This window comes from Aptenodytes patagonicus, chromosome 3 (genome assembly GCF_965638725.1).
Source record: "Aptenodytes patagonicus chromosome 3, bAptPat1.pri.cur, whole genome shotgun sequence".
In the NCBI taxonomy this organism is placed as follows: Eukaryota; Metazoa; Chordata; class Aves; order Sphenisciformes; family Spheniscidae; genus Aptenodytes; species Aptenodytes patagonicus.
The window spans coordinates 64,107,438-64,130,732 of NC_134951.1; the positions used below are offsets into that span (position 1 = coordinate 64,107,438).

At 43.9% G+C, this 23,295-nt stretch overlaps 1 protein-coding gene across 8 annotated transcripts in view; it reads left to right on the forward strand.

The window, feature by feature from the left end:
- Nucleotides 1–7,025: 7,025 nt before the first annotated feature.
- The window catches only part of L3MBTL3 (L3MBTL histone methyl-lysine binding protein 3), a 91,273-nt gene continuing 75,003 nt past the window's right edge, over nucleotides 7,026–23,295 (forward strand). For 2 of the 8 annotated variants that reach the window (XM_076333590.1, XM_076333589.1), the window contains exons 1-2: nucleotides 9,230–9,354; nucleotides 17,327–17,438. In XM_076333590.1, coding sequence (XP_076189705.1) covers nucleotides 17,337–17,438 — 102 coding nt within the window. In that variant the 5' untranslated portion in view covers nucleotides 9,230–9,354; nucleotides 17,327–17,336. Of the gene's footprint in view, nucleotides 7,039–7,271; nucleotides 7,293–8,634; nucleotides 8,684–9,227; nucleotides 9,355–15,086; nucleotides 15,306–17,326; nucleotides 17,439–23,295 lie in introns of those variants that run through there. The other 6 variants (XM_076333588.1, XM_076333585.1, XM_076333587.1 and 3 more) reach the window with 6 other exon arrangements.

Consider the following 23,295-nt stretch of genomic DNA (forward strand, 5'->3'; position numbering starts at 1 on the left):
CCAGAAGTTAGCTGTTAAGAATAGCTCCTTGGTGAGGTTTGTGCACTAACAGGAGCCTTGCACATCACCATCACTGTGATTACTTCTGTGAGTAAAGTGAAGAATATGCATGGTGCTTTCAGGATGATCAAATATTTATGAAATTACTAGTTACATCCATGCTTGCCCAGATGAGTGATGAGAAGGGAAGACATTTTCTCTTCGGAGCCAGAAAAGTCCATCATCATTTTTTAGCCAACGATCTCAAAGTTCTTCTGTGTTTTCTTGGATGCTTACAAGTTTTAAATGTTCCCTGGGAATTTGCCAACACCCCCAAATGCAGTATTTGTGCACTGCAAATCTAAGAGTCCTTCAGTTTTAACTTCATTTTTCCAGTTTAAATATTTGGAGGTTTGGTAAAATAGGGTAGATATGCTTCCCAGTACAGTACTATAATGATTATAACGATTATACGGTTCATGTTCCCATGCCACATCATCTTCTTTCTAAAATTTAAGCCACAGTGGATTTTCGGTTTGCAAAGAATTCCCTGGGGGGTAAGAAGCTAGGAGGACTCAGTGTGAAGTGTTACACAAAGCTTGCCTTAGAACATGTGAAAATGAACTACTTTCAGCAAAAGTATCTTTTCTAAAGTTCAGTTCCTCTCGAACGCTTAAGAGCATGCATCAGTTCCGTTATCACTGGATACTGAAATCAAATCGTATTGTGGGAAACTGTAAATGTAAACCAACACGAGTAGATTCTTCCACGAACAGGCATCAGCCTGCACAGACTACTAACGTATACAGTTCTGTTCTCAAAGCAAAAAGAATATCCTGCCTGCTTTGTTGTGGTAGCCAGGAGACCGAGTTCTCCATTAAAATGTGTTTGTCGAACCTTGAAATCTATAGCAAGCAGGTACTCCCACCTCTTACTATTGTGCGTAATTATTTTTCTAGGAATACTAGTTCACACTCGTCATTATTTTCTAGATAATAAATGGGGTTTTGGCAGATTGATTTCCTAGCGTGAGGGGTTAGCAGATAGCTTTAAAGTCCATAATGAAAACTCCCCTTCACTTAGTGAAGCCACTATTTACGTTTACATATATCAATCCACGATAGCAGGTATATAGCCACAGTGCCCACTATTCCAGCCCAGGAACTGTACGAGTTGACTCCACAAAGCCTGATGACTCAGGATCGGCAACAATGGAATATGAATTTCTCTGATTCTGAATAATCCATTCGTTGTCGGTCTCAGAAACAGGCCCCATTAATATTCTCTGTTGCTTGTCAAAGAGGGGAATGCTATTGCTGCGTGTCCATGTGACATGACGTCACTGGAAAAAACGTTATAAAGGATGCACTTCTTCTTGCTCTGCAGGGGATGTTGGGCCTAACAGCTAACAGGAGATGCTTTGTCTATTGCTTTAATTGCAGTCACATTTGGTAGGCCTAGTCGATACCTGTTCTGCTGCAATCCTAATTCTGAATTCTCAGGCAAGGAAAACCTCTTATCAATGTCCAAAAAAGCTTTGTTCAGTGTTTGCTACAGCCTAGCTGCTTTTCTGTTTTCCTTCTACTGCCTTTAACCCTTGGTGTCAGGCTTTTACATTAGCCACTTCAAGGAGAAATCTGTTTGCTCAGAGTAAACCTGTGCATTATCACACGTACATCAAGCATTTATTGCCTATTATAAGCAATCTGTCTTACATCATGAATACCTTTTTAAAACGAAGTGTTGGAACACACTATTAGATAAAAAAGGACTGAAACTAAAGAAAGAAGAGTCTGCATGCATACTTTGAGTCATCAGATCTTCTGTCTAGTAGAAGCAATATTTGGGATTCTTTCCTCTTCATCTACTGCTGGACCAATTTATATTTTACTAGGAATGTCCACATGTGGTTGTGAGTCACTAAGTCTGACACACGTTGCTCTAAAAACTGTTCTCTTGCTCTCCAGGGAGAACAAGTTAGAGCAAGTTCTCACCCTGCCATTGTGTCTTAAGGACCTCAGATGGGACTTCCTCCTCCTTTCCCCACGCTGCCAGGCTTTGCCGTCCAATCAGACCCACGGGATGAGCTATTTATTCACTTCCAGATATTTTTCAGCAACAGTTACAGATCTAGAAATTCTACCAACAATTATTAAAATAACCCCTTAATTTGTTGCCTGTTTCAACAGAATAGTTTTCCACATAAGGAGTGCAGGCTGCAACCCTTTCTCATTCAGCTTCTGTTCCCGAGAGTGATGTTTGTTCCTGTGCTGCCTCATCAACTTGTCTTCTTTGTGCATATTTAAAAATATAGCCTTAGCTCTCAGAGTGACTACTAGCTTTTGGATGACAGGTCTGGAGTATCCAGCTTGAACAGGCTTTCCAATGTAATGCTCTGCTGCGAGGCTGTTGTAATCCTACGCATGGTTGGAGCCAAAGCCTTTTGCTAAGGGAAATGATAGTGGCCCTTATATGCAGCGTGTGCCCACACACCTTAGAAAAGAGCATGAAGGAATAGAGCTCTATGTCAAAAAGAGCCCCCTTCCCCACCTGTAAGCAAGACATTGCTCATTACTACCCCTTCAAACTTCTTCTAGTAAACTCCATTTTTACAGACCCAAATCTCCTGCTGTTCTAGCTTTGCCTGACACGGGTTCCCTCCCTTCTTCCCCCTTTCCTTCCTTGCCCCCTCATACTCCGTTTGCCCCTTTCCACATCACTTGTCCTCCTCTGTGGTAAGTCTCTCTTTTACTACTCCCCACCTTTCCCCTCCCACAGGACCTTTATTCTTACCGACTTCTTTTGGCCTGTCATCCATTCCAGATGGCACAATCTCTGCCGTACCTTTGTACCCCTCCTCCCTACCACTCGAGATGGTGCCCTCTCCTGCTTCCTTCAACTGATTCAAGCTTCTGTCAGTGCTCCAAGCCCTTCCCTAATGCCCAACCCCAATGTCCAAGCTTCTAACTTGGCCTCATCAATATTCCCATCAGAGGTCCTAATTTGCATTTGACCCGCTCTTACAAATTACTTTTTCTGCTTTTGCGTGCCATAAATCTGGCCCAATACTTCCCAAACTTTTCATAGACAGTATTGCTCTGGATTCACTTCTGCACTGACAATCCTATAATTTCCATATCCGCCTTTCAACGTCTTCAGGATGAAGACCGCTTCTGGAAATCTTTGCAGTCTTGCAACTTCGATGAAATCTTTGAAACACCTTCTTTACAATGTCTCAAAACTCCTAGTCTCTAGAAACAAGGTCTCCAAGGCTGCGCCTAGAGTGCATCCAGGTGCGTATTGGGCTGAAACCTGGCTGGAAAACACTGCAGTTTCTTTCAAGTACTCGCGCTCAAGTTTCCCTCCCAGAAAAAAGACTGTTGCATGCCCCAGTCTCACTCTGGTACAGGGTTGGGATGTGGCCAGGGCACACGCTCAGATTTGAAAGCTAGGAAGTATTAAAGGTTCTCCAGTTTAGCGTGGCGTCTGAATGGCAACTTTGGTAATTATTCTGGGATTTGCAGCAAAAAACCAGCCGATTGCCCTTTTAACTTCCACAAGGAAGATTCTGTTGATAATGGGTCAGTTGTCATTTCTTCACATCTGCGGGGACATCAAGTTCCCTGGAGAGGGAGAGAGCACTGTTGAGGGGAACTGGAATCACCACAGACTGCAATTTGCCTGTCTTTCTTGCTAGACAGGCACATACACCATCTCCCCTCAACCCCAATTTCTTAAAGCTTTTACACTTCTATTCTCCTGGCTTCAAGTTTTACGTAGTATCATATACAACATTGGTTTTTGCCAGTGATTGCCCTCAAGCCCTCTCTCCTGCCCTGCTGGTTTGGCCTGGGGAAGAATCACGTGGCAGACTGGTGACTGTCACTGGGGAGAAAGGTCACACAATGAGCTGCACAGGTTGCTGGAAGAAGGGTGATAAAAAGTCACGTGCAGGCTATTTTTGAGAAATAAGGCCATCTTTAAGGCATCTTAGTCTGCATTGCAGAAATCAAGACCCCAGAAGTGCCAAGTAATTTGGTAAAATGTAAATACTGATTCTCTATTTCTCAGTTTACGTTTAGATATTTGCTGGAGCCATTAGATCACATGATGGTATAAACCAAATATGCAAACTGAATCAATAATGTACATTTCTTTCCTCTCACCACCTTAAATGGTATTCAAGATTTGGGATTTGGAAGCCATGTATACGGATGTTCATGTGCATGCTCTTAGAAAAATAATCAGTATTTGGCTACAGCACAAACAGCTATTCAACGAGTTACAAGAATACTCAGAGAGAGACCAAATTTAGCTACTCCAAAATCTGTCATTAAACATACTGCCAAAATCATATTAAACGCCATACTTACATATAGAAAACAAGTGTTGAAAATTCTTTGTCTTCAGAATACAGATGGAAGTCTAGTGTTAAATAAAATGGCAACAGAACTAGTGTTTAAAGAGCATATTTGAATAACGTTTAATCTATTTTTACTCAATAATTTTTTATTGACAAAATAACAGGGATTTTATACATCATGAGCTGCCACAATATGGTTAGGGCAAGGATCGAAGAAGAGACAGAGAACAGAAGGTGCCCTTATTAATTTCCCAGGTCCTTTTACTTTAATCAGAGAGCTATCCATTTGAAACTACTGATCCAATAAAACAGCTATGCTCTGGTTCAAATACTTGGTTTCAGCTCCGACTTCCAATATATATCCTTCAAGGAGCTTTTCCACCCATGTAGTCATTTTCTGTAAGGGGCTACACTCCTATGACTTCTGCAAGTAGATTAGATGGATTAGAATATAACAGGGATTTACAAGTTCTATGTTTCCCTTTAAGATTTTAAAAGGAAAAGGGGCAAAGTCAAGCATAAATAAAATAACTGCAGATGACTCGTCATTTGTATCCTTAGAAATGCATCTCCATACCAGGGTATGGTACACCCTCCCCCAAAACCTCAATGTCATCTGGAGAAGCAATCAGTACAGGTCGAGCGTCCTAGAGAGTTTTAAATAGTACCAAATTGTATCATTCTTTAAGTGTCTTCTGCAGAGCCCAGCTAATTTAATGCTACAATAGAATAATCTAGTTATTTGGCAACTGTCTGCGTAAAAACATTTCAATAACATTGGGAAATAATTTTCAGAAAAGCGCTGAATGACTTCAGTTACAGTTTATTCTTTGTTTCTAACCCATACATTTCCTCAACTAAGAGTTCACTGGTGGAAAGTAGGGATTTTCTCATCCTTTACTATTTTTTGCATCTGTGTTTTAGAAGAGTTTAAATGTATGTTATCACTAATTATTACAATTAGGTTAATACTGTTTCCCGTAATTAGTTTCTAATGAACATATGTTCATTGATGAAAACTGCAGCCTATATGCAGTGCCATTTGAGCTGAAGGGGCGTGAGAAATGCTCATCATAAAATAACTATCATGTATTGCACTTAGGCACCAATCCTGCAAACGCTTACGCGTGAGCCCCATTTTACTGCTGTGAGAAAAATTAATTCAAATAAATAGAAACTCTCAAGACATTATGGTAAAATCTAAGTAAAGTCACATCTAAATTGTTTGAGCATGGGCACAGTTTAAGGGCGAAGAGTTGTCAAGTTTAATTCTTAAATATTTTAATACACGTTCTTAAGTAAATACTCTACTGAACAGAAGCTGAGACCGGGAATTCCTCCTGTCGGAGAAGGACCACCTCTGTCCTATGTCCAGTGCGATGCTGTCCCTGTCATGGGGATACTACTGCAATACAGTATATATCCGTAATAGCAAAAAGGTTGTGTTTGGTCTTGTATAAACCATTTTATCAGTTATTCTGATTTTCTAGGTGAGAATTTTTGCCATGTATTTATTTCTATCGCTATTCCATGGTGGTATTTATTCCTGGGTATTTATTAGTATTTAGTAGTATTTCTGTTCTAGTAATTTGGGCCAAAGTTGTCAGTGTAATTGTAGAAGGGAGCGTGTATAAGATCAAGAGAGTTTGGACATTGATCGTTACTGGGATTAATGAAAGATATATCGAGATTTGAGAGTTATTTTAAGAGATGTATAACAATATGCCAAACTATTAAAAACTCAAAATTCACTTTGCCAGTTTTTCCCTTAAGGACAGAGTCACCTTAGGGAGATGATCTGTGGTCTGAAAAAATATTTAGGGTTAGTATGATTAAGGTCCTGTTCTGTGTTGTTTCTATACTTTGCCTGAAACTGCGTATATACATACACACGCACTTTTTAAAGTATCATATACACAACTGACTGCAATCCTCCACCCTCCCTCTCCCCCAGTCTAGTCAGGCCTCGTGTAGGTCTATTTCACCTAATGTTCCTTTGGGTGACAGACCTCCTTGCAGGTGAAGGAAGTCCGCCCTGGCCAATGCCATAAAATACCGAGGGCCTTCAGCGTTTACTGCTTTCTGAACAAGTGACAGCAACTAAATGCTGAAGACGGTATTTTTCTTTGTGAATACAGGGCGACGATGGAGAGAATTCAGGCAGGTGGCACATTTGAGACTGCTTTTAATTTGTAAGCTGGCTAGGTTTTAAATGAGACGAGGCCCATTGTAAGGAGTATTTCCGTGCCGAATGAACCCCGTATTTCTGGAGTGCGGAAGGAGCCCGCCCCGGGGCTCACGGCTGCCCGGTCTCAGGCCTTTCCCCCGGGTGCCCCCTCAATGGAAGCTGCGGAGGGCTGCCCCCCTCCCGCAGCCTGCGGGACCTGCACTTTCCTTACCGGTGCGCAACTGTCCTACCCCCGCCTCGGGTCTGGTCTAGGTGGAGGACGGGGGCCAGGAGCCGCAGAGGCTCTCCCCGGCCTCCCGGCGCCCACCGCCCTGCCTCGCCGGCACCTGGCGGGACCGCCGAGGGCCAGACCCCTCCCAAGGCAAAAAGCGCACGGCATTATTTTTGAAAGCGCCCAAAATAGCGCGCGGCTGCTGCGCAAGTCTCCTTATTATTCCTCCAGCGTCGGCAGTAAATCAGGGGAGATGATGCACCTCCGTCGGAGCCGTTGTTGGCGGCTGTGTTTTTGGTAAGGGCGACGATTGCCGCCGGTTGCCGGTTGCCGGCGGCTGGGGCGCAGCGGCAGCGCCGGCGAGGGAGGAAGAGCAGCCGCGGCGGCGGCGGCGGCGGCAGCGGCGGCGGCGGCGGCGGCGGCGGCGGCGGCGGCAGTTTCCCCTTTCCCCAGCCCTGGCTCCGCGGGCGCATGCTCACTTGTGCCCGCAGCCCTGGACCATATTTGTCAGGACTACTCGAGAGACGGAGAAAGAGAGAGAATTTGGGGGGGTAAGGAGCGGCGGGTTCCGATCTAATCCGCAAGCCGTTTAGGGAGCTGCAATGGCAAAGGCTGGTGATGGGTTTTAATTTTCCCCCTAGGTGAGGATGAAAGTTAGAGAGAGCGCGAGAGATAAAGGGAGAGACGCACCTCCTCTCCCTCCCTTACGAAACGTATCTGGGGAAGGGGAGGGGGGCTTCTCCCCCACCACCTCGAGCAGAAAGGATGGAAGTTAATGCCGGGGAAAGTGGGCAAGTGACTCGCAAGTGGCTGGGGAGCGGCTGGGGCACCGGGGATCTCACTAAATCATAAGTGTACGAGTGTGAAAGAGGAACAAAAGAAAGAGAGAGGTGCCTGATATTTCTTTTTCTCTTCCCAAACACATGGAGTACATGTATATATATATATGCGCTATATATTTATATACATACACAGGCACGCACGCACGTATGTGTATGTACATATATATATATACGGGGGAGGGAGCTGTGGAAATGTGTTGGGGGGGGCCTTTTTTTTGGGGGGGGGAGGGGGTTCCGAAGGGAGGGGGAAGGGAAGGGGAGAGACATTTTGCAGACTTGCCCCACCAATGGGCTTGTCAGTTGGCTCCATTTAATGACACTTACGGGGCACCGCCGCGCTGTTGGGAACAATGTGATGCGGGTGCAGCGGCCGGGCGGCGGGGAGGGGGGGGTGGGTGGGTGGGGGGGTGTGCGTGTGCACGGGTGTGCGTGTGAGCGCCGGGCGGGGAGGGGGGGAGCGGAGGGGAGGGAGGGGGCTCGCTGCCACCCGAGCCCCCCCCTCCCCAGCCCCGGCTCTTTGTTCACACAGGCTGAAGGACGGGGAGAAGTGCGGGCTGCGAGGGGGCAATGCGCAGCGGAGAGGGGTGTGAAAAAGCCCCGGGTTTTTTGGTCGGAAGCGGCGAGAGGTGGCGGCTGCCGGGATATACCGGTTGAATGTGCCGTGGGTCCCCGTGCGCGAAGGCCTCTTCAGCGCGCAGCGGAGAGTTTGTATTTTCCGTCGCTCCTGCACTTTGTGTGATTGTGTGCGAGAGATATTTAAAATATAATCATCTCCCAATTTCCGCCATTTTGGGGAAAGTTTGCACACACATACACATACCAAAAAAAAAAAAAAAGCTCCTAGCAAATTTTTTTTTTTTAAAGAGGCGGAAAAAAAAAAAAAAGTCTTTTGCTCGAGTGCTCAGTTCCTGCCTCTGTGCGGTGCGTGCGCCGCGCTCGCTGCGGCAGACATGTGAGGCGGCGGGGGAACGGCCCCTGCCCGCTCCGGGCGGCGAGCGGCGGCCGGCGCCTGTCAGCGCCGCCGGCTCCGCGGGCTGGCCGCGGGGGGCTCCCGGAGGATGGCCCCGGGGTGCCGGCGGTGTATGTGAGTGCACATACACGTGAGTGCGTATTCTGCTGATGGGGGGGGGTGGGGGGGTGGGCAGGGGGCAGGGAACAGGACACGGCTTTTCTGTTGAGTTGCGCGCTCTCGCCTGAAGTGCGGCCGGGGTGGGGGAGCGGCCCCCGCGCACACGCCCGTCTCTCCCTCCCCGTCTCCGCAGCCGGTGCATATAACAACAGGATATAGGCACACTTGTTCATGCTAACGTGTGTGAGGCGGTGTTTTTTTGGCGGGGGGAGGGGGAAAGCCATTATTTGGGGGGGGGGGGGGGAGCGGCGGACGACGGGAAGGCGCTCCCGCGGAGCGGCCGCCCGCCCCCGGCCGGGGCTGGGGGGAGGCCGCCGGGGCGGCAGCGCCCGGGGCGGGGGGCGCGCGTCGGGGCCCGCTCCCCACGCCCATGTTTTTCCCCCCTCCCCGTCGGAGCGGGCGCACACGAGAGCGTGAGAGAAAAAGTTGCAGCGCGGGGCCGGGCGGGGGCGAGCCCTCCGGGGAGGGGGCGTGTGCCGGCCCCTCCCGCGGGAAGGGGCGACTTCTCCGCCGAGGGATGCCCGGAGATCGGCTGCGAGCGGCCGGGGAGCAAACCCCCGCAGTCCCCTAGAAAAAAAGAGAGCTCGCCCCCCCCCCTCCTCCTCCTCCTCCGCGCTGGGGGAGGGGAGGAGGGAGGAGAAGGTAACATTTTTTTTAAATTTTTTTTTTTTTTTCTTTCCACTCGGAGACAGCCTCCCTTTCCCGGATCCCCGTCTCGGGGGGTGGAGGGGGGGGGGTGGGTGGGAGGAAAAAAGAGCAAAGGACCCGGTAAACAAGCAGAGTCCCTCTCTCGTTGTGCAACTTCCTCAGGAACACTTAACACCCAGTTCCTCTCCCACCCCCGCCCGCACCGCGCTCGCCCCCACGCCGGGGCAGGGGGGCACTCTTCCCCCGCTCGATCTAATTGCCCGGGGCGGGGGGAAAGAAAAAAAGGCAAATTCAGGAGAGAAGCGGTGCAACTCGAGAACCGCTTTCCCCGAGCGCTCCCCCCGAGGAGCCGGCCGGGACGGACGGGCGGGCGGGCGCTTTTGTCTCGGTGGTTCTGCCCGAGCCTGGGGAAGACGCGGACCTGAGCCCGGGTTTTCTCCAGAAAGTTTCAAGTGCAGCAAAAACACGCCGCAAAACTGGCCAAGGAGGGACCTCTGGTGGTAGGCCGCGGGCTGCCGGCGCCGGGGAGCGGCGGCCGCGCCCGCCGGGCCTCGCCGCCGCGTTCCGGCTGCCGCGCCGCTCCGCCGCGCCGTGCGGGCGGGAGGGCCGGCTCCGGGCCGGCCGGGGCCCGCCGGCCGCCAGCCGCGCCGCCGCGTGTGGGCCCGGCCCACGGCCTGCGTGGGGAGCGGCTGGGGGCGCGCCCCGCGGCCGTGTCACTTGTCCCGCTCGAGAGCGCGGTTTGAGCCCCAATGAGTAACGCTTCTTGGACAGGAGGCCCCTGGAGATGCAGCAGCCTCCCCGGGTGGTGAGGGTCACCGCCTCTTCCATTTCTTTCTACCTCTTCCATTTTCTTCTACCTGTGCGTAATAGCATGGTGTGTGTAAGCATTAGAGTGAAAGGCAGCATGAGTTGTGTTTTCAGTTTTGTTCTATTTTATTTTTCTTTTTAATTTCCCTTGTATAGTTGAGTGGCGTTGGACGGACCGTTTTTGCTGTTTGTTTCTACTCACGAACGGATGCTGAGTCGTGGGTGCTAAAAATCCGGTGGCGAGTGTAAATAAAACTCGAGATACAAATCTTAAGTGTGTGTCTTTTTAGGAAACAGTCTATGTTCAGGATCGTAACACGGTTTTCTTAATGCAAATTTAAAAGCTGTTTAGGAAACCGGTGCCTTTTACCAAGGAAGTTACCACGTTGCCCGAAGTTTATATGATGAACATCTGTAAGAGAGAAACTCACTGAAACTAGCGGCTGAAGGCAGTAAAGCACTCCACTTAAATCCGGGTGGGGCCGGGTACTCGTGTTTTCCTGGTGTGACTTCAGCGGCTTTGGCTGTGGTCCAGTTGGTCTTCTGATGAACCGGTGCTCTGGTGAAGGTGGCTGAAGCGATCGTCGTCTTGGATGTTTTTTGTTGTCGGCTGGGCAATTGCAGTGAACTCTGGTTTTGTTTGTTGTCGCGGTGCATGTTTCACCTTCAGTTTAATGAGTTTTTCTAGAGTGTTGCTCTTAAAAGTTCTAACAACTTGAGAAAATGATTATGTGATGAGTCCCTTTCCTCTGACTTGTTCAGTTTTATTGGGCATCACCTATTCTGTGAAGAGAGATGGCTGACTTTTTGTGGGCTATTCTGTTTACTCTTTGGCGGTTTTAATACTGCTGGTAAGTAGGATGATGGATTGTGAGTGACGGGTGTGAGGAAACAGTGAATACCTGGCATGGGGCTTACTGAAGAAAGTGATAGCGTGTGTGTAGTCGTAGCTTATTAGTGCTTCAGTAGTAGGACCGCTCATCACAATGGGAGATACGAGCTCTTTATGAATTGGAGAGAAGGGAAAGTCTATAAATGCAATAACCTGCTGAGCGTATTTAGGAGCTAGAAAAAGGTGAATTGTTTAAGGACAGCAGGGCCCGTGGAAGCTGCTAAGAACCGGCAGAAGAGGAGGGCGCGAGTCAGACAAAAGGAGTGTTCAGATGTATATTGAATTAACTTGGGGTAGGAAATAACAATTTGAAATAGGTCAGGTGATATTCAGCGTGAAGATTTGGTGCGTCACAGTTCTTCTCGAGGTGTCTGCACAGGGGAGGGAAGGAGTCACAAATAAACAGAGGTAGAAGTTTTCTGTAACTTTCTGTGCTTGGTTCAAGGAATTAAGAGAAATTAAGACAGGATTTCAGAGTTGTTGTACTGCAGTCTTACTATCTGAGTAGGTTAAACCCCCGCTCAGGACTGCACAGACAAGAACAGAAATAAAGGAGTCATGAAAGCGTTGCAGAGGAAATACTTTTTCGGTGTGAGGTACAGGTTCTTTATAAACAAGATAAAAGTTGTCAGTGGTAAGTTTCATTAGATGATGGGATAGCTTTGGTATTGGGTAACTATTATTGTTATAGTGTTCTGTGGATATTTGAACACGAAGTAATAGACGAAGGCTGCGTGTAACTGTGTTACCCAGTTTCTAGCAATGGTACGGCAATACCCGTGTTAGCTCGCTGACAGAGATGAGACTCGGGTGAGGACAGCATGAACCTCCTTCAGCACTGGTGCAGACTCAGGCTTCACAGTGTTTTGTAATGCACCTGTGGCCAGATTCTTTCTGTGAGGAAAAAGGTTTTAAGCTGAAGTATTGGGAAGCAGGAACAAACATACACAGTACCCCTGGAGAATCTAGCAGGCAGAAGAGTAGCAACAGATAAAATAAGAGGAAATAATGCTAAAGGGACATCATCAGTAGGAAATCTGGTCCATTTTCTGTTATAAGTGTTAAGAATGGCAAAGACTTTTAAGCTGTGGTCCCTTTGTGAGTACATATATAAGCTATGTATCTCATCTTTAAAAAAACTTACTTGTAATAAACTTCATAAGCAACAGGCAAAATAGTGAAATTTACTCAAACAGCTCTTCAACACACAGAATAGAAACACGGCAGAACTAGTAAAGTAGTTCCTAAACAACAAAAAATCAGATTTTGAAGGAAATGTGTGATCTGCAGATACTTCTTTTAATGAAACATTAAAATAATTGAACCATTAAACAGGTACAAAACAAAGCATATATTAAAATGTGGTGGATACCCTCAAAGCATTTTACCATTTCCTGCACTGTTCCTGTTGTGGTTGTTTTTCTTTAAGTGAAGAATTGGGTGCAAAAAGATGAAGGATGAGAAAGAGACAAGCATGGGGTGCACCCAGCTCAAAGAGAGGATTGCGAGGAGAAAAGCAGGGCTTACCCCAGTGGGTTTACAGTCAGTTGGCTTTGCTTTCGCTGTCGTTATGAAGCTAGCTTAATACAAAGTCTGTCTGAAATAGAGGGATCTTACGTTGCACGAGGGGTAATTCTGCTTCGTGTGGCTTCAGCGGTGTTACAAGTCAGCCCTGGTAGTAGTCACATTCTTACATGTTAAATAAAGCTGAAGCTGAGTATCCATTGTCCCCTGGTGTCTAAAAGTTAGTGTATTTGCAGCTCTGGTACACTGAGTTGTCCCCTTCTGATCCACTTCGTTTTCCTGATTTATTGTGTAGGGAAAATGTGTCCCTTTAGCCCATGGGTGCTACGTCAAGCAGCCTCCTCCTTGGAGATGCCCAAAATAACCATCTACGATATTAGGACAAACTCACCTGTTGCCTTTGTTTCTGAACATCCGTCAGTGCTGGTGTCACCCAGCCCTGTGGGGAAGAGGGACCATGGCTCGGCTCCATAAGGACGTTCCCTCCCTTGGGACCTCTGTCCCTTGGACCTCACCCTTGGTGCCACTTGCTGAGACCTCCTTCGGCTCCCCATGCCCGGTTTTGCCTCTCCTCGCAGGAGCTGTCGGCTGGGGAGAGGACCACCATGGGGCAAATCTGCTAGGCTATCCTGTCACGGTGGCTACAGAAATCCTCAAAAGTAAAAATAAAAATACACAGAGATGCGTAAAAAGAAAAGACACACTATCACAGACCGGTTATGCCAATCTGGCAGTGCTGACTGGTGGCTTTAGTGCTGAAATCTCCTCTCTCTGCTGCCCAGTGACCCGGTATTGAGTTGTCCCGCTGGTTAGAAATCATACAGACATTTCACAGGTGGCATCTTAGATTTTCAAAATTTGGGTAGGTGTCAGGTAGTTTTTTAAAGCACTGACTGAAAGAAAGAATCCTGTTATTACTTTTTGACGCATTCAGTACATAACCCTATAATTATTTCAAAAACTACTTGTAAGTTTAATTGGCATATTCTCTCCTGTCTTCAGAGAGTCTTTCACCAGATGAAACTATCTCATTTTTAGTGCTGTTATTCTCATTAAGTATATCCTCTGTGAGGTACTCATTTATTGTTGAACCAGTTGGTAAAAATGAAGGTTTTTCTAAAGGATGTGTCTAATGTTATTTTACATGCTTGCTTATTTTAATGAATTTATTACATATGTCTAAAACAAAGTTAATGTTGAAATATTAACGTGCAGTACACTCCTCTATAAATGTTATAGCTTATGGCCGTGAAGACTGAGATACAGTTACACCCCTAATAGTGGATTTTGGAGATGCTTTTGGAAGATGAATGTTCCAAGTTCTTAGTATTATGTCCTTTCCTTCACATCAGATGGCATTCAGTGACAGGCATAGAGACAGTACTGTAGTTACTTTGCCCCTCATTTTAGGGGGCAAATCTAGTATTTTTACTACTTTTCTGGTACTGTAGCGACAGAAATGATAGCAAATGAAATCATTATGGAAGGAGTTATACTAGTTCAAAGAACTACACCAGAGCTTTAAAAACGAAAATGAAAATGAGTAGATAAGTCGTTCTGTAGTTTTCTTTGTTCTGTGATTTAGATGTATATATTGCGGTGATTTCATCTTTTTTTAGTACCTCATTGCTGTAACAATTTAATTGGTCTCTATCTCCCTCCGTATTATCATTAGTAGAAGGATATAGCCCTATCTTTCATCTGTTCAAACTCAGCAAAGCTGGAAACATATTTGTTAAATGTAATTCCTTTTGGTAAATTCATTTCTATCTGCATTGCCCTGTGACCTTTCCATTCCCACCAAGAACACTTCTGAAGGCTGCAGAATGTGAAAGTACAGATTGTGCCTTTGACGTTGAGTTAATTTTAAAAGGAAAACAATAATGAATACCTTATCAAACAATAGAATATATCATCATTGCCAATTGTTACCTGAGGAGACTTTGTTAGGTGTAATTAAGTTAAAATTTGTATGTTTTCTTGAGAGAAATATGCCCTGAACATTTCTGTTACCCTATTTTTTTTTTTTTTTTTTTACTTTCACAGTTTATATCCTGCCTAAGTAGGCTGGTCTCTAAGATTTCCCCCCCCCCCCCATGTCATTTTTTTCCAACTGTTTCTGTTGCAAGGCATGTCTATAACGAGAGTGGCGCTACTGGAGACGCCAGCGTCTGATGGAGCGGCTGTCCACTGCTCCTTGCTCCGTGGGACAGCGGCCTCTTCGAGGAAGTGTTTCCCCACAGCCTCCCAAGTCTCTTCCTGTCTTCTGTCATGCCTTCTGCAGAAACCATTGGAACATGTTTTCTATAATAAATAGACCACAGGAGCATTGGGTGAAGTGTCCTCTAAACAGGGTGGTAATTTAAGATTACTTACAAACTTCAGTTAATACAGAACACAGCTTTGTGTGCTTAGTCAGGCTAATCGCGGGGAGCTCGTTACACCAATGTGCTTAAACCAGCATGTTTTGTGTCCTTAAAATTTCATGGGTTTCTGGATAGATCCAATTTTTCAGCTACTCCTTAGCAGCTTGGGTCTTGTGTTCTTGAGAGAAGGCCTGCGCCTCTGCCATCCTGCTGCAGTTCAGTTTGGTGGAAGCCTGCTTGAGTTGGTCTGCTGTGGTGTAGAAGGCTGGATGCTTGGTGGGCTTGAGCTCTACGATGTACCGTGCTCTCGGGTCAAACGGAGATCGTCCAAGTTCTATCGCAGGAGCTGCCCTAAGGTAGGGTGGTGGATTTTGCCTGGGAGCGATTTCAAAAGATAAGGTCTGTGGCTTTGGGGAATTTCTCAGTTTGCACTGAATTTGTTTAGATTTATTGACATTTTAAAATGAATTTTTGTGCACTGATGGTATGGTTTTCAATACTTTCTCATAGAGGATTACTGAAATTAGAGATGGAGAAGACACGTTGAATCATGTGGTTCTTCTTACTTTAAACTTGCCATGTGAAATACGTGAGGTTTTCTCAGAGAGCCTCCTGTGAACCCTGCTCATCGTATGAAATTAAGGGGAATGCAGAAGCTTTCACCCTAAGCAGTGGTTACTGACTGAGGTCCAGCTCCTGTCATCCTGTTGATATTGTGTAGTAGCTGTAGTGTAATGAAAGTGCTCGTGGAGTAAGGTGTTGCTCAGGGTTTTAAAGAATTCTGCCAGAAATGAGTAGGAAACCAAGGAGAAATACAAGGGACTCCACATTGCGGACCCAAAACCAGAGTAGTATCTGCCTGTAGTGGTGGTGTTACAGTGATTGGTACAATTTTTCTGATGAAAAAAATGTAAATTTGATTATTTTTCGTGCAACAGAGTTAACTAACTAAGCATTTTTCTCCTCAAACTTTCAGTAAAAAGCTTCTAGACGACCTGAGTTTACTTCTGCTTGGTTTGCATCTTTTTCTGTTATCTGTGAGTGAACAAATATCACTCAGTCTTTTTTTGTGGAAATTCCAGATTTCCAGAGAGTATTAATAGATATTTGCAGATTTTGGGAGTGGGACCTAAGTTAGAAATTAGATTTTAGAAAACAAGGTCAAGCACTGAGGAAGCTCTCTACCTATTTGAATTTCAAATACTGATACTTGCAGCAAAAGTTTGCAGTCTGCAGACAGAGTATGAGGCTTAGAAAGTGTTTGTTAAAAAGTTCAGAAAGTGTAAATTTGAAAAGGGGCGAGCTTTTGCTAATAGTTCACAAACCGAAGACAGCTAATTTTGCTGCAAATTGTTTCAGCTGCTAGGCATAGCACAGGAGTTCTTCAGAAAGAAAACGAATGAATCAGATTTCACATTGAACAAATAGTATATTAGGTGCCAGGCCACAGATTTAAAGATTGCTGGGTTTGTAAGAAGGGGGAAGGAAGAAGTTGGTGGTAGTCACAACTTGGCTGCTGGAAACATTTGCAGTTCAGTGCAACTGATGCCGTCTTTGTGGCAGTGACAAGCGGTGGGCCAAAGCCAGGGGTCAGTGGCAAGTGTTAACAGACTTCTGTTGCTTGTGCAAATTATTTGGGATAAACTCTTACCACAGAAGAGGATGACCAAATCCACTATTTCTGAAGATAAATATTCTCTCCTTTCACTGTTCTGAAACAGAGGGATCCAGTAAAATAAAGTCTTGCAAAGCAGTAGTTTTCTCTGGTGTATATGTACTTCTCTACATGTAAATAAATTTTACAAATGCAAATCAAAATTTAGTGAAACTGTATGGAAACAGACAAGGAATATTTGGGTGTCCTGAGTCAGATGGTGAAAATGAAAGACAGTTTGAAATTAATTTTGAAATTTTAATTTGAACTTGGGTGAAGCATTCATATCAGCATGTTATCCGATATTAAGGAAAAGCAGTTCTATTAATCAGTGCTTAACTTATTTATTATAGACATGCGCTCATGTCTTGCCTTCCCCAGAACAAATGTTTTTCTTAGGTGTACTTGAGGTATGTTTTCCCCATGTCAGTTTATTTTCAGTTTGAAATTTTTCATTTCTCTCCAATACAGCCTCATTAATAGCCTCCTAGTGCATAAAACAGGTATTATTTTTTAAGGTTTTCAAAAGATTTCCCCTTGTTTTTATTACATTAGTGTATATTATCAGCATTGTCATCAGTTGTCCACATTGCCAGTGTGCTGAGGGAAGCATTTGATACTAATCTGTGAAGTGCGTTTGAAGAAATGTCCAGTGATATAAGCATTAAACCACTTACAGCATTTTCAGATAAAATCTTTTTATTTTTTATTTTTTTTTTTTAGTACATGCATCATGAATGAATCAGCCTCTAGTGGAAATGGTCAAGAGTTTGATGTATTTAGTGCTATGGACTGGAAGGATGGCATAGGTACTTTGCCAGGAAGTGACCTAAAGGTAAGATATGTAATTTTTTTAATAAGCGAAATAAAAATGTTAAATGCCAAAAGAATGCATTTCACAAGCTGGTGTGTAGGTATCTGCTTTTATGAATAAAACATGAGCCTGCAGCTCTGAGCTAAGAGACTGTAGCCTGTTAGCTTTTAGCTCTGGAGTTTCTTGATTCAGCTTCTGGTGCTGGCACAGACAGCCGTCATCCCCGTAGGAAGGCATAAATTAACACTGCCTCACTATATAGACAGAAGTAATCAAGTGCACAAAACCCAAAAGAAATCTCAAAAGTTAAGTGTGAAAATTCAGTCCGCTTAGAGCATTATATTACCGTATCACTAGGAATCTTTATACTGTCATTGACTCTCACGGAATCATATTCTTAGTTCTTTTTATTTCTAAAAATAGTTTATTTTTGCTATGCTTTTGTCATGTGGGTGCCTAGAAAAATGAATAAAGTGAGTGCTTCTGAGCTTGGTATAGTCTAGAAATTTGAAGGATATTGGAATAGTACTTTTAATCACATTTTTCACACTGGTTGTATTTACTGAAGTAAATTATAACAATTTTATTTTGTTTTCAAAATGTTTTATGTATTTTTTTTTATCTGATACTTTTTACTATGTTGTCAGAAGATGTCTCTGCTGCGTTAGCTAAACATACAGTTTCGATATTAGAGGCTTTCTTGCACCTATTTCCTGTTGATTGTAGTCAATATTTTCATATCATTCCATTTAGACTAACATTGATGAAGTTTTCTCATAGTTTATTTTTTAAAAGGAATCTCACAAGAACATGTGAGAAGAACTTCATATCCCTTGGTGCCTGATACAGTTTCTATTGTTGAAGTAAAGAGTCAAAAAATGTTTGAAATTCAGGACATACATGTTGCGAGTGTGGTTTTGTGGGTTTTTTGGTTTTTGTTTTTTAAATCACAGAACCATAGAATAGATTCACAGAATAATTTTCTTTGGAAAGGACCTCAGGACACCACCTCTGAGTACTCCAGACCTCAGGCCGACTTATATCCGGTTGCCGAGGGCCTTGTCCAGTACAGATTTGGTTGTCTCCAGTGTCGGAGATAGCACAATCTCTTTGGGCAACCTGTTCCAGCATTTGACCACCCTCATAGTGATTTTTTCCTTTTATGGATACTTTGTTGGAATTTCCCCTTTTGCAGCTTGTACCTGTTGCTTCTTGTCCTTTTACTGTGCACATCAGAGAAGAACCTGGCTCCGTCCCCTCTGTATCCTCCCATTGAGTACTGGAAGACAGCAGTAAAATTTCTCCTTCTGTTCTTAAGACTGGGCAAACAAGTTCACTCAGCTTCTCCTTGCGTGTCATCTGCTACAGCCCCTACTTGTTTTGGTGTACATCCACTGGACTTGCTCCAGTATATGAGTGTCTTTCTTGTACTGGACACAGTAGTCCGCATATGGTCTCATCACTATTGAATGGAGGGGAATAATCAGTTCCCTCGACCTGCTGGCTACCCTCTTGCTAAAGCAGCCCTGGATGCTTGTGGTCACCTTCGCTGCCAGGGCACATTGCTGACTCATGTTCAACTCACAGGTCGTCTTCTGCAAAGCTGTTTTCAAACAGTCGGCCCCCGGGCTGTCCTGGTGCACGCAGCTGTTCTATCCCAGGTGCAGGGCCTTGCACGTGCTTTTGTAGACCTTCATGAGATCTTGTTAGCCCATTTCTTCAGCACGTCGAGGTCTTTCTGAATAGCAACTCCAATTCGGTAATTTGCTTTTGCTGCTTGTACACATATAGAAGCCTTTCTTGTTGCCTTTGCTAGTTTCTTCTCCAGCTGAGCTTTGGGTTTCCTAATTCCATCATTGTACACTACAGCAATATCACTATATACCTTCTCCATATAACGTTTCCCCAGTTTCACCACCTGCTTACTTCCTTTTCTATTTGAACTAAGTCAGGAGCCCCTAGTTCATTCATGTTGGCCTTCATCCACATTTGCTTAACTTCTTGCATATTAGCATGCATCATTCTCCTGGTGTGAGGTCCCTGGAGAGATACCCAGATCTGCTGGGCCCACTTACCCTTTAAAGCAGTCTCTTGTATGATCCTGCCAAGCAGATCTCTGAACAAGCCAAAATCTGCCTCTCCTGAAGTCCAGTGCTGCTACTTCAGTATTTGTTTTGCTCACTTCTTTCAGGATTTCAGACTTCGCCATCTCATGGTCGCTGCTGCCAAGGCTGTCATCAGCCTCCACATCCCTGACCAGTTCTGTATTTTTTTAAAAAGTCCAGGCTTTTAAAATTCCTTTCAATTTTAGTAAGCAACATTGTATGAAAGGCAAACATAAAATTGAAATGTTTGAGAAATATAAAAGGGAACAATGCAGGAAAATATAATAATCTCATATAAATCACTGGTACGAGCTTTGTTCAGTTCAGGTTACCCTATGTCAAGAGAAACAAAACCGAAGCAAAGGTGGGGTCATAAATTAGTAGAGGAATAGGAAAGCTTTCCATACAAAGCGAGGGAAAGGACTGGGATGTGTAGCTGAGGGTAACTTCAAGAAATTATGTAAGAAGATTCTTAACTATGTCCTGTTCAGGAAAGCATGAGCTTCATTTTAAGGTTGCTCTTCTGGGGTTTGTTCTGATTTTTATTTGGAAACAAACAGGTATTTGATTTTTGGACAGAGATTCTCTCTTTGATCCAGGCGTTAGGGAAGACACAGTCAGAGGTGCGATGGTAATGTACCCAGAATGGTGAAAGACACAGAGAGAATTGGCCAGGCAGCTCATTTTGGTCTTTTTTTTTTAAATACAAAAGCAAGGGGTTGCTGGATGAAATTGAAATGGAGCCATTCTAACACTGACTGAAGGAAGGATATTTTCTAACAATGCAGAATTAGCCTGAGGAGCTCACTGGACCAGGGAACGTCAAGACTTAGTGAAAGACTAGACGTTTATATAGATACCAAAACAATTTGAGCTGTTAGAATAGTAAGGATTTTTAAGCTTTCGAGATAATTGTAACAACTCATTTTTCAGGGCTGCTTCTGAATACTGATGGTTAAAAGGGTGACTAATCCCTTGAAACTGTAAATGTGATCATGGAAGATACGTTATGCTCTTTGTGGAATTCTCAAATAGGGTTAATGTGGATGGTTTACCTGAACTGTCCTGATAACAGAGTATTTTAATACTGTGAACCGAACCTGAAGAAAATGGCCTTATATAGCAGTTACTTCTTATAAGCTTGCATGTGTCTTTCAAAAATTATAATAGACTTGTTCCACTAAAGATATCAAACCGTTGCCATGTATTTATGATGAAATGTAATTGAAAAATCTGGTGAAAACACTGTAGTAGCAAGATGCACAAATCCAAAGATTCTATTTTTACAGCTTGGTAATAGATTAGAGTGCCTGGGTTTTTTATAATAAATGATAAACAATAGCTGAACTATTCATTGCAGACAATGTATTCCTTACATTCTCACATTTAGTCTTTTCTCTTCATAAAATGTTGGGGAAAATTGTCTTTGAACACTCAGATTTGGTAAACTATATTGTATGACGTCGTGGTTTAACCCCAGCTGGCAATTAAGTACCACACAGCCGCTCGCTCACCCTCCCCCCTGCCCTGGTAAAGGTAGAACCCATGGGTTGAGGTAAAGACAGTTTAATAGGACAGCAAAGGAAGAGGAAAAAAAAATATACAAAACAAGTGATGCACAATGCAATTGCTCACCACCCGCTGATAGATGCCCAGCCTGTCCCCGAGCAGTGATCGCCACCCCCCGGCCAACTCCCCCAGTTTATGTACTGAGCATGACGTCACATGGTATGGAATATCCCTTTGGCCAGTTTGGGTCAGCTGTCCTGGCTGGGCCCCCTCCCAGCTTCTTGTGCACCTGGCAGAGCATGGGAAGCTGAAAAGCCCTTGACTTAGTATAAGCACTGCTTAGCAACAGCTAAAACATCGGTGTGTTGTCAACATTATTCTCACCCTAAATCCAAAACCCAGCACTGTACCAGCTACTAGGAAGAAAATTAACTCTATCCCAGCCGAAACCAGGACATACGAGCATGTTTTAAGTTAAACGTATACCAAAATGTTGAAATGCTGCTTTTTAATATAGAAGTTTTGGGGAGTTACCTACTTAAAGTCCTTATTTTTAATCATGTAAGTCATATGGTATTTGCTTGTCTTTACTGCTTGCATGATGAAGTTTCATGCTTATTTTTACATATGCACTTTTAAAGAAATCTCTTTTCTTGTGTGCTATATTAATCCTCAGATTATCAGGCAAGTATATCTGAACAACCATTCTTTGTAAGAACCACTTCATTTTTGTGAATATAAGTTCTTCTGAATAAAAGCTGGTAAAAAACTATTCTAAGTAGTGTAAAATGCTTGAAACATTTACAAATAACTTTTCTCAATATTTTCTTATCATTCCTTAGTTTTAACTTTTCTTATGATACAGAAGAACAACTAAATCAGAAATAGGAAATTGCATTATTTCTTTTCTTCTGTGTTGCGAAGTCCTATGGGCAGTGTCATGCCTACCAGACGTTACTGAGACAGGCTGCACCAGAGGGCACTCACTTCCCAGTCTAATCAAAACAAGGGAGCCGAGTCAGATACCAAGCCTCTGTTCTCAGCCGTGCCACGGTCTCTTATGTCTACATCTGTTTCCACATTGGTAAAATGCTGAAAATGTTCTTTTCCTATGATTTTGTGCGGTGGTAATTGTTAGAGTTTTGTTACTCATAGTTGGAGAAGGCTGTGGAAATACATTCTCATGCAGATTTTGTTAAACCTCTTCAGCAAAAATAGTCATAAAATAGTTAATACTTCTTGAACGCTGCTTTGAGCATGCTGTGTGACAGATAAATAGTGAGTGGTTTGTGGAAACAGCTAGAATTTCAAATTATACAGGGGATAGGGAGAATTAAAAATTGTACAGTATGATGCACCGAAGGCCGAGAACAAAAATTTTAGTATTGTATATTAGTTCTTTCAAGAAGTTTAAATAAAACAGAAAAGTTGAATTCCAGTAGAGTTTAAAATAGTTTACAAATTACAGAATGCCTTCATGTGGCAGGCTAAGTAATGTATGCTTATCTGAAAAACATCAGTGCTTACCAGTTACTCTGCATGGTGTGAATGTAAATGTGAAATACTCTTCTTTTTTTCTCTCTTTTTTTTTTTTTTTAAATCTCTGTGCCGAGTGCAGGCAGTAACACCATCACTTCAAGATTTAAATGTACTCATTAAATTGGAAAAGCTGTAATAATTTACAGTCACTTCCTACTGCGGTAACAGAAGTTTATGAAGTACTTCGTAATGAGTTTTCTAGTGCTTGTGTTCGGAAAGTGAGCTGTTATATACTGCATGGACAGAATTTGGTCATTATTTCCAGCTTGCAAATTGTGCTTGAATGGGAAAAAAAAAAACCAAACAAATAAATTTGATGATGAAGGAATTAACCTGTAAATAAAGTTGGGCAGCTAATATCATAGGAAACCAAATGTAATAGTGGAACATGAATGGTGGAATAATGGTCAGTGGTACTCGGTATTTCCAGCTGTGCTGTGAAGAAGGTAACGGTGATTTCAGAGTGCTGTGTTTCTGGATGCATAGGTGCAACAACTCAAGGCAGTAAAGTGCATCCTTTCACCTGCCCATTCTGAAATTGCATTCAGGTTTGCTTGAGAGAATTAAAATTTTGAAAACAACTTATTTTTTTTCTCAGTTGATTATACGTTATACAGCAGAAATACTGGTAGCGTCTCAGGCAGTGACTAAATACAGTGCTTTTTTAGTGCAAAGCTAGTTCTGCCCTCACGCAGTGGCATGTGCTGCACTGAATCAGGGGAGCC